The 10,051-nt window shown below is 49.7% G+C and overlaps 1 protein-coding gene across 2 annotated transcripts in view; it reads right to left on the bottom strand.

The window, feature by feature from the left end:
• Positions 1 to 5,272: 5,272 nt before the first annotated feature.
• Positions 5,273 to 10,051, bottom strand: part of LOC133359658 (proline-rich protein 12-like) — a 55,067-nt gene continuing 50,288 nt past the window's right edge. For both annotated transcript variants that reach the window (XM_061578141.1, XM_061578142.1), the window contains 3 exons: positions 8,866 to 8,936; positions 7,875 to 7,995; positions 5,273 to 7,192 (listed from right to left, as the gene is read on the bottom strand). In XM_061578141.1, coding sequence (XP_061434125.1) covers positions 6,982 to 7,192; positions 7,875 to 7,995; positions 8,866 to 8,936 — 403 coding nt within the window. In that variant the 3' untranslated portion in view covers positions 5,273 to 6,981. The remainder of the gene's footprint in view (positions 7,193 to 7,874; positions 7,996 to 8,865; positions 8,937 to 10,051) is intronic.

Here is a 10,051-nt window from a genome sequence, read left to right as displayed (position 1 = left end):
ACACACTAGGAGCGTAATAAAGGACTCGACCACTGTGTCTGTCTTCGTTGTCCTTTATTCGGGTTCTTTACACTTGCCCCACACGGCTCTCTCTCCGAGACTCCCCCGCTTGGCAGCCTGATGCTGCCGTCGCTCCCGTAGCCTCTCACTCCACTCTGATGCAGCTCCGCTGCTGATCTCCTCGTGCCCTCACTGCAGCCTCAACCGGCTCCCCGTTCCTCCGTGCTCGGTCACCGCTGGCCGACGGTGCCGAGACTTATCCTGGGTGTGTGGCGATCTCGCCACCCTCCAACCTCTGCCCTGCGTGGCCTCACTCTATATTTCTCTCCAACTGTCTCCCCGCTCTTCCGGTTTCTCCCCCTTAAGACTTGATCCCTCTCTCCCTCGTGACCTAACTCCTCCCCCCGTGACGTCACATCCGCGAGGCCGTTTACGTCCGCATTACAGGAGGGAGGCTGTACCTCCCTTAGGCTATTGGGTTGAAGGGGCCGGACCCCTTTGTGTTACAGTCGCTGTTTGTAGAGTTGTTGAAATAAACGTGTTGCCTCCAGAAGCCGTCTCCGTTTAGTTAGTTAGACACACAACATTTGGTGTCAGAAGTGGGGTCCATTGACGTGGTGCGTGTAGTCGGGCCCTAATGGGTGCGGATTCGGTGGGGTCGCCACAGCTGGTACATGCATCCATCGCATCTTAAGCCGTTCTTTTTGTCCCCCCTTAGTCCGGGCCGGTTGTGTGAGGTGTCCGGCGAGTCGGGTTGCGTGCCTGCTGATGCGGAGCTACAGTGGAAGCCCTTGCCCCTTTCCCTAGGCGCCGCACGACTGATGCCTGCGCCGGCGCCATTGACGTCGGCTCCACCGCACCAAGCCAGGAGGAGCTCCCCCGCCCCCCCGGACACCCGACCCGAACAACCCCGTGCCATATTGCCATCACCGGCACCCTCGAGTCCCACCGCCTTAGGGGAGGCCGCTCCCGTTGGCGGCCCGGCCATGAGGACCAAGTCCAGGACTCATAGATTTTCCTGATCCCCGACTCGCTTACGCGCCCCACACACACTTCACATTGAGTCAAGCACACTTTGCTCCTTCTTGTTGACCTTAATTGCTTTCTTTTGGGGTACATTTGTTCAGTGAGCCCGGGGGTCGCTTGTTCACGGATCATTGCCTCGCCTTTTCGTTTGATTAGCGGTTTTGTAAAGTGTAAATTTGTACAGATGGGTTAGGGTATTTATGGCGGGTCGCTTACCTTCCTTCTTGTTGTTGCTTTTGCTGTTACAGTAAAACTTTGGATTGCGAGTAACTTAGTCTGCGAGTGTTTTGCAAGACAAGCAAAAATCTTAAATAAATTTTCACTTGATAAACGAGCGAGGTCTTGCAATACGAGTAGTTACTTATACGCTTTGTCTGCCAAGCGTCACGTGATCACAACTGAGCCAATGGTTCTTCTCTCTCTCTCGCTGCGGGATTGTGGGTAATCGTCTCCCATGCTCGGTTTCAGTCGGCGTGCCTCAATTGTATAGTCAACATCCGTGCGAGCGTATGCTGTTTACTATAGTACGAGCGATGAATCTGTTTAACGACAATGCAATGTCACATTTCCGCGAAATCCTCAAGAGGAGGCATAAGCAAGTGTCATTGCATTGGTTCTTTGTTAAAGTCGCACAAAAAGAAAAATATTCAAGTGAGTCAACAGATGGCAGTGATTCCGTTAGTGACAGTGAAAGTCGTCCTACACAATAACCCTCCTCCTCTAATCTCTCTCGTCTCCCTCACACCAGCCAGGATACAATTTAATGAATAAATTTGATTACTTTATATTAAATGTAAATAATAAAAATATTAAAAGGTATTTTGTATTAATAATTTTTACATGAATATTTTTGGGTTGTGTAACGAATCATCTGAGTTTCCATGATTTCTTATGGGGAAATTCGCTTTGATATACGAGTGCTTTGGATTACAAACACGTTTTCGGAACAAATTATGCTCGCAATCCAAGGTTTTACTGTATATTTGTTCCTGTTGAGGCTTGCGTACCTTGTTCATTAACTTGTCCTTTGGGATTGTTGCCAGCAGGGACGGTTGAGTGCTATGGAGGGGGGTGGGGGGTGATGTTGCGCCATAACAAGGCACTGTAGGTCGCTTTAGCTGCCACCACGCTCACGGGCCGACAGGGGACAGCCGAGTGAGAGAACGAGGTGTGTAGGGGTTGACCGAAGGTAAAACCCCCCTCGGGTGGCCCGTGAGCGGAGGTTGACACCCCAGACCCCCAAGGGCTGGGAGCTGGGGGGGATAGAGACCGCCAACCAATTTTAAGACCCTTTAAGATTTTAGACCCTTTAAGAAGGTTCTGGAGGGGGGGTCATTAGGGGAGGGGTAAGCCCCGACCTGGGGATAAAGAGCCGGCCTTCTGAACGGGTCCGGCAGTGTTCGCCAACTCAAGCCTGAAGACATCCAAGACCTGAAGACTGGACCAGTACCCGGGGACCCTCAACCGAGGCTCTTGTCAGAGCCGGGTTGTAGCGGACCAGTGGTGGGACCCGTACCCTGGCTGGGTCGGGTCGGTCTAGGCTCCCTTAGCGGCCGTGGCAAGTGACCTGGGTGTAGAGTAGCCCGGGGTGTGTAGGACCCACTAGGAGGGAAGCTGTATCTCCCTTAGGCTATCGGGTTGAAGGGGCCGTACCCCTTTGTGTTACAGTCGCTGTTTGTAGAGTTGTTGAAATAAACGCGTTGCCTCCAGAAGCCGTCTCCGTGTAGTTAGTTAGACACACAACAGTATTATCCGGCTATGTAGCAACTTTTTAAAATTACAATTACTTTACTATGCAAGTTAAACATTTGTGTGCTTTAATATTTAGGAGTTTTATTTATTTATTTAGAGACCCCTTCATCTTACAGAAGACAAGCCGATGGTCAGCGAGCAGATCAGCTCCACGGTAGGTTCTGGTGTCAAGGAGATGGACCTGCATCCACTGTTCCGTCACTATATAGCCCAGCAGATGTTCTTGCGTGCATCCATGATGTCGTGTGGATGCGCCGATACAAGCCCATGGGTTGTACAGAAACGTAGCAGTCTCCTGCCATTGCTAGTAAGCTGATCTGGCCGATGCCTTCCAATCACTCCAGCCCAGGTGCCTGCGTCATGATCCACCTCGGACATAAAGTCACACAACAGGATAACTGTTTTCCGAGGGGCCACTTTAGCCAGCACATGGGACAGGTCACGGAGGGCATCTGTATCCCTCGATTCAGAATCTTTATTGAGACTGGAGGAAGTGGATGAGCTATGAAGCTTTTTGTCGCAGATGTCCAGTATCATTGATGTCCAACTTCTATCGGTGCATAAGCCACCACCGGTGGCCTTCCCCCGAGGTTGACTCGGGCTCAAATGTGTAATCTGGTGCGGTGGCGCGTGGCTGGCAAACGTCGCCGCCGGGGGAGGCAAAGGCGGGAGGGGGGGTGCTGCCCCCACAACCCCCTCGCGTCGATAGTGCCGGCCTTCATAGGCGCTGCTACTCATCAACAGCACTTGCTCTCAACATTCTGTTACAGGCTACACAGAGGGGGGGGGGGATCTTTGTCCAGCACAAGCTTGGTTGGGTTCATTTACTTTGGGTCTTTCTGTAAAGTCACGTAGATAGGTTCAAAAAGTAAAATGAACAAAACAGGACCCTGCGGGGTGGGCTGGTAGGAACGAATAACCAAAGAATATAAACATAATGTATTATTACACTTGTTTAGCCAGGAAAGCCCCACTGAGTCTAAAGGTTTTTGTAGGATCCTGCCAAGTGTTTGCAGTAGGGGGCGATGTTGCTATACCTAATCGGACGATACGAAGGGAGACTTTGAGGCCTAGTTCTAGGCTTTAGGCCTAGCTGTAGGCTTTAGGCCTAGCTGTAGGCGTTAGGCCGCTGTGAGTTAATTTTTAGTTTAAATGTTTTAATTATTTATGTAAAAGCTTTAAATGTAAATGTTTCTATTTAAAAACATCAGGGAATGTAACATTGTTAAACATTAACTCCCTTTCACACACGCGGGGGTACGATACGAAGGGAGAGTGAGGCCTATTTCTAGGCTTTAGGCCTAGCTGTAGGCTTTAGGCCGCCGTGAGTTAATTTAAAATTTAAATGTTTTTATTATTTATGTAAAAGCTTTAAATTTAAATGTTTCTATTTAAAAGCATCAGGGAATGTAACATTGTTAAACATTAACTCCCTTGCACACACGTGGGGGTACGATGCGAAGGGAGAGTTTGAGGCGTAGTTCGAGGCTTTAGGCCTAGCTGTAGGCTTTAGGGCGCTGTGAGTTAAATTTTAATTTAAAAGCTTTAATTAAAAGCTATTTCAGGGAATTATAAGGGAATGTTACACTTGTTTAGCCAGGAAAGCCTCATTAATTTAAATGTTTTAATTAAAAGCTATCTGAGGGAATTATAAGGGAATGTTACACTTGTTTAGCCAGGAAAGCGTCACTGAGTCTAAAGGTTTTTGTAGGGTCAGTGCCAAGTGTTTGCAGTAGGCGGCGATGTTGCTACACGGATGGATGGACGGACGATATAATCTATTGTAGGCTGGTCCACTTCGTTCCTACCAGTAAAACTACGACGTATCGATCGCAACACAAGCGACCGTCGTCAGGTTTGATCATACGTGTTATGTATATAGTGTATTGTTCAATTTAAATCACAGTTCCTATGATTACTGTTGTTACATTGTTATAGCTTTATTTTAGTGATTTGAAAACATATGGTTAATCTAAATTGTCTTATGGTTGTTGTTGTTGTTGGCTTGCACCACATTGTTATTTTTTCACACAGCGTTTTAATACTTTTTTGGGGGGGGGGGGGGGCAGGATATTTGCTGGTTTATTCCAGGATGTTTCTGTTACGCGTCATCGCTTTGGGATGTTCTGTGTTCATATTTTGTTTGTTGCGGTTGCACCCGACTCAAGAGCCGCATGGCTCACAGGGCTATACCTAATAAATGAAACTTGAAATAAATAAAACTTGAGGTGGGGGAAAAACAGGTCGCTTGTGTTGAGATCAATACGTCGTAGTTTTTAAAAAGTTTTTAACCCATCTACGTGACTTTACAGAAAGACCCAAAGAATATGAATTCCTGCAGTCACGAAAGCTTCAAGTCAAGACCTGGATTGGGTTGTTTCCACCGTGATGGTTTGGTATGAATTAAGTTTCCAGGAGGAGGAGGGGGGGGGCTTAACCCAGCCCCTCGCTCGCATCATTGCACGATCATGACCACCGCCACCACCGCTGCGAGTCATATCATGGTGTTTAATACATACCATATTGTTTACAACGCACGCGTGCCTGTGTGTGTGTGTACACGTGTTCGCACGCGCACACGTGTACACACATGCGCGCGTGCGCGCACAGCTGACAAGAGAATACACGAACCCAATGGCGTCCATATACACTAGTGTGAGTGTGTGTACGTGCGTGTACGTGAGAGCGCGCGCGAGTAAATGTATGGACATGTGTATGTATGTATATATAGGTGTATGTACATATATGTGTACATGTGTATATATGTTCATGTATATATCTGCATACATGTCTGTGTGTATATATGAGTATATATGTCTGTATTTTATATGCATGTATACATGTGTGTGTATGCATGTGTGGTATTGAAGTGTATGTATGTGTGGTATTGGTATGTGTGTATCTGCGTATGTACAGGGTGCTTCTAAAATGTTTTCATTCTTCTGAAAATTTGCAACAACACCACAAGAAAGGCGTCTCCGGGCTCTGGAGACCACCTGGAACAAGATTCCAGGCACGCGTTGACAATGATGGCGGACAAGTGGAGATTGACTTCATGAAGCTATTCACATTACATTTGTTATCATGTTACAGAGTGTATGATCCGTTATTTTCCCCTTAAAAACGATAGTCCTATATAAGTGTTAACATTTATTTTAAGCATCCTGTATATATGTGCATGAATGTGTATCTGTATGTGAATCTGTGTATCTGTGTGTGTACTGTATGTGCATCTGTATGTGGATCTGTGTATCTGTGTGTGTATCTGTGTGCATGCCGTGTGTCCTTGTCCTGTGTGTACACACGGCGTCTGTACGTTCATACAAACCCCAAATTCACGACGACGACGACGACAACAACAACATCGACATCACCACCACCATCAGCAGCATCATCAACACTGATTTTGTTCAAAGCAGGCAAATAGCAGATCCCGTTCCAATAGATAAGTCTCCTCTCGGCACACCAAGTCCATCATAGCTACTCATTCACATCTCTCCTTCCGTGTCTCCTCACGGCACGCCAAGTCCTGTACCCTCGAACCCAACTCTTCTTCTGTGCGTATGCACGGCACATTACGCCCAGTCTCCTCCTGGGGCATACAACCTCCAGGCTACTCATCCCCATCACTTCGTGTGTGTGTGTGTGTACCCGGTACAGCATGTCCAGGCTACTGATCCACATCTCCCCTTCCATGTCTTCTCCCGCCATACCACGTCAAGTATAGATCCTCAACCATTTCCCGTTCTGTGTGTCATGCATGGCACACCAGGTCCATTCTCCTGCGGGCACACGATGTCCGGTATACTCCAATGCCTCTCCTCCTCGTCTCTATCCCCCATCTCTCTCTCTCTCCGTGTCTGTCTCTCACTCTCCATGTCTGTCTCTCTCTCCCCATGTATCTCTCACCGTGTCTCTTTCCCCATCTCTCTCTTCCCTTGCCTCTCTCCCTCTCCGTGTCTCTCTTTCTCCGTGTGTCTCGCTCTCTCTCCGTCTCTCTATCTCTCTTCCTCCTCCTCTCCTATATATTAGGCTATATCTTTATGTTATAATAGTTGTAGATTTGAGTGAAGCCATCTCTCTCTCTCTCTGTGTCTCTCTCTCTCTCTCTGTGTCTCTCTCTCTCCATCTCTCTCTCTTTTCCAACCTCTGACCTACGGCCTCTGGGTCTCTGTTTCTCTTCGGGGCAGAGTTCAAGAGAGTTCAAGAGGCATAGCTCCTGGTCGCAGTAGAAATCTGCGGAAGTTCCGACGAAGCAGAACCCCGCAGAGGCTCCAACGAGGCGGAAATCCGCGGAAGGCCTGACGGAACAGAAATCCGTGGAGGCTCCGATGAGGTGGAAATCCACGGAAGCCGAGGAGGGATTCCTCCGGGGTTTGAAGGCGTGGGATGTGAAGAGAGCGAAGGGTGAGACCTGGGGGAGAGAGAGACAGATGAGAGGTAGCAAAGAGGGGGAGTGGAGAGGAATGGGTGATGAGTGGGTGAGTGAATGGGTGAGTGGGTGAGTGAATGGGTGAGTGGGTGAGTGAATGGGTGAGTGAATGGGTGAGTGGGTGAATTAGTGAGCGGGTGGGTGAATGGGTGAGTGAATGGGTGAGTGGGTGGGTGAGTTGGTGGGTGAGTGAGTGAGTGGGTGTTAGTGAGTGGGTAGGTGAGTTTATGAGTGGGTGAGTGAATGGGTGAGTGGGCGAGTGAATGGATGAGTAGGCGAGTTAGTGAGTGGGTGAGTAGGCGAGTGGGTGGGTGAGTGAATGTGAGTCAATGGGTTAGTGGATGAGTGGATAGATGAGTGGGTGAGTGGATAGATGAGTGGGTGAGTGAGTGGCTAAGTAGGTGAGCTAGTGGATGAGTGGGTGAGTTAGTGAGTGGGTGAGTTAGTGAGTGGTTGAGTGAGTAGGTGAGTGAATGGATGAGTGGGCAAGTTGTTGGATGGGTGAGTGGATGATTGAGTAAGTGGCTGAGCAGATGGATGGGTGAGTAAGTGGATGAGTGAGTGGTTGGCTGAGTGGATGAGTGGTTGGGTGAGTGGGTGGATGAGTGTGTGGGTAGATGAGTGGGTGGGTGAGTGAGTGGGTCAGTAGTGAGTGAGTCACCACCTGTGTCTCAGGGCTGGGATCCAGGTGAGGGACAGGATGAGGAGGAGGAGGCCGAGGCTCAGGCCCCAAACCAAGATGACCACCGGCGGCACAGCCTCAGGGTGACGCCTGGAGTCTAGGCCTGATACAGGAGGGTTCAGCAGCCAATTAACATCTTTATCAGCAAAATCATTATCAGCAAAATCAGCAGCTGCGTGTGTCTACAATGCTGATGATGCTGATGATGATGCCACTGATGATGATGCCGGTGATGATGACACTGCTGCTGATGCTGATGATGCTGCTGATGATGCTGATACTGTTGAAGATGATGTCGTTGATAATGATGGTGATGCTGCTGATGCTGCTGATGATGCTGACGAAGCTGTTAAAGCTAATGATTATGAAGACGATGCCGACACTGACGATGTCTGTATTTTGAACTTCTTTCGCACCGTATGTAGCCAGCCACGCTAATCAGAGTATTTCGGGAAGGACAACGAACTAAATATCAAGGAATTCGTTTTCAATCGAGATGATTTAAAAGTGCATAGCTCCAGTCTCTAACAAATAATGCTGCTGATGATGATGCTGGTTATGATTCTGCTATGGTGCTGATGCTGCTGATCATGATGAGGCTGATGTTGCTGCTGCTGGTGATGCTACCGATGATGACGCTGCCGGTGATGATGCTGTTGATGATGATGCTGCTGATGGTGCTGATGAAGCTGCTGATGATGCTACCGATGATGATGCTGCCGGTGATGGTGCTGCCGGTGATGGTGCTGCCGATGATGATGCTGCCGATGATGCTGCCGATGATGATGCTGCTGATGATGCTACCGATGATGGTGCTGCTGGTGATGATGCTGCTGATGATGCTGCTGGTGATACTGCTGATGATGATGATGATGCTGCTGATGCTGCTGCTGCTGATGGTGCTGATGATGCTACTGGTGATGATGGTGCTGATGAGGCTAGTGATGCTGCTGCTAATGATGATGGTGCTCACCGGCGCTGCGTTTGAGCCGTGTTGGGGTCGTCTGCTGCTCACAGCGCTGACCCGAAAACCCAGCCCGGCACCTGCAGGGTCATCATCGGGTCAAGGGGTCATGAGAGAGAGCGCGGGGGTCATAAAAGACGTAGGGATTAGAAAGAGAGTGAAGTGATGCATGTGGACAATCTCTCTCCCTTCTCGTGTCCCTCTCCCGTGCCTCTCTCTCCCCCGTGTCCCTCTCTCCCCCGTGTCACTCTCTCTCTCCCCGTGTCTCTCTCCACGTGTCTCTCTCCCCGTGTCACTCTCTCTTTTTTTTCGATCAGAGGAAACAAGAAGATGCTCGGTGTATTCGGCACTTTGCTTCGTTCATCATTTCGGTTTTTTTTAATGCTTTGCTTTGCTTTGCGTACTCCCCCCCCCTTTTAAATGAAAGATTTAACAAAATATTTTTCACTCACCTCTCCTTACCCCTTCCTTTTCTCTCTACCCCCCCTCTCTGTCCCCCCTCTCTCTGAACCCCCTCTCTTCCTACTCCATGTCGCTCTCTCGCTCACTCTCTCACTCTCTGTCGCTCTCTCTCTCCCCGTGTCTCTTTCTCTACCCGTGTCTCTCTCCCCTTTGTGCGTCTATTTCTACCCCCGTGTCTCTCCTCGTGTCTCTCTCTCTCCGTGTCTCTCTCTCCCCCGTGTCACTCACTCTCTCTCTCTCTCCCCGTGTCTCTCTCCCCGTGTCTCTCACTCCCCGTGTCTCTCACTCCCCGTGTCTCTCTCCCCGTGTCTCTCTCCCCCCGTGTCTCTCTCCCCCCGTGTCTCTCTCTCTGCCCGCGTCTCTCTCTCCCCGTGTCTCTCTCTCCCCGTGTCTCTCTCTCTCCCCGTGTCTCTCTCTCTGCCCGCGTCTCTCTCTCCCCGAGTCTCTCTCTCCCCGAGTCTCTCTCTGCCCGCATCTCTCTCTCCCCTTTTCTCTCTCTCTCCCCGTGTCTCTCTCGCCCCATGTCTCTCTCGCCCTGTGTCTCTCTATCTCTCCGTGTCTCTCTCTCCACGTGTCTCTCTCTCTCCCCGCGTCTCTCTTTCTCCCCGTGTCTCTCTCTCCCCGTGTCTCTCTCTCTCCCCGTGTCTCTCTCTCCCCGTGTCTCTCTCTCTGCCCGCGTCTCTCTCTCCCCGTGTCTCTCTCTGCCCGCGTCTCTCTCCCCTTTTCTCTCTCT

The sequence above is a fragment of the Lethenteron reissneri genome, chromosome 65 (assembly GCF_015708825.2).
Source record: "Lethenteron reissneri isolate LAM-NWPU_2019-01 chromosome 65, ASM1570882v1, whole genome shotgun sequence".
In the NCBI taxonomy this organism is placed as follows: Eukaryota; Metazoa; Chordata; class Hyperoartia; order Petromyzontiformes; family Petromyzontidae; genus Lethenteron; species Lethenteron reissneri.
Note: the sequence above shows the minus strand (reverse complement) of the source record. Positions and strands in the feature narration are given on the sequence as shown.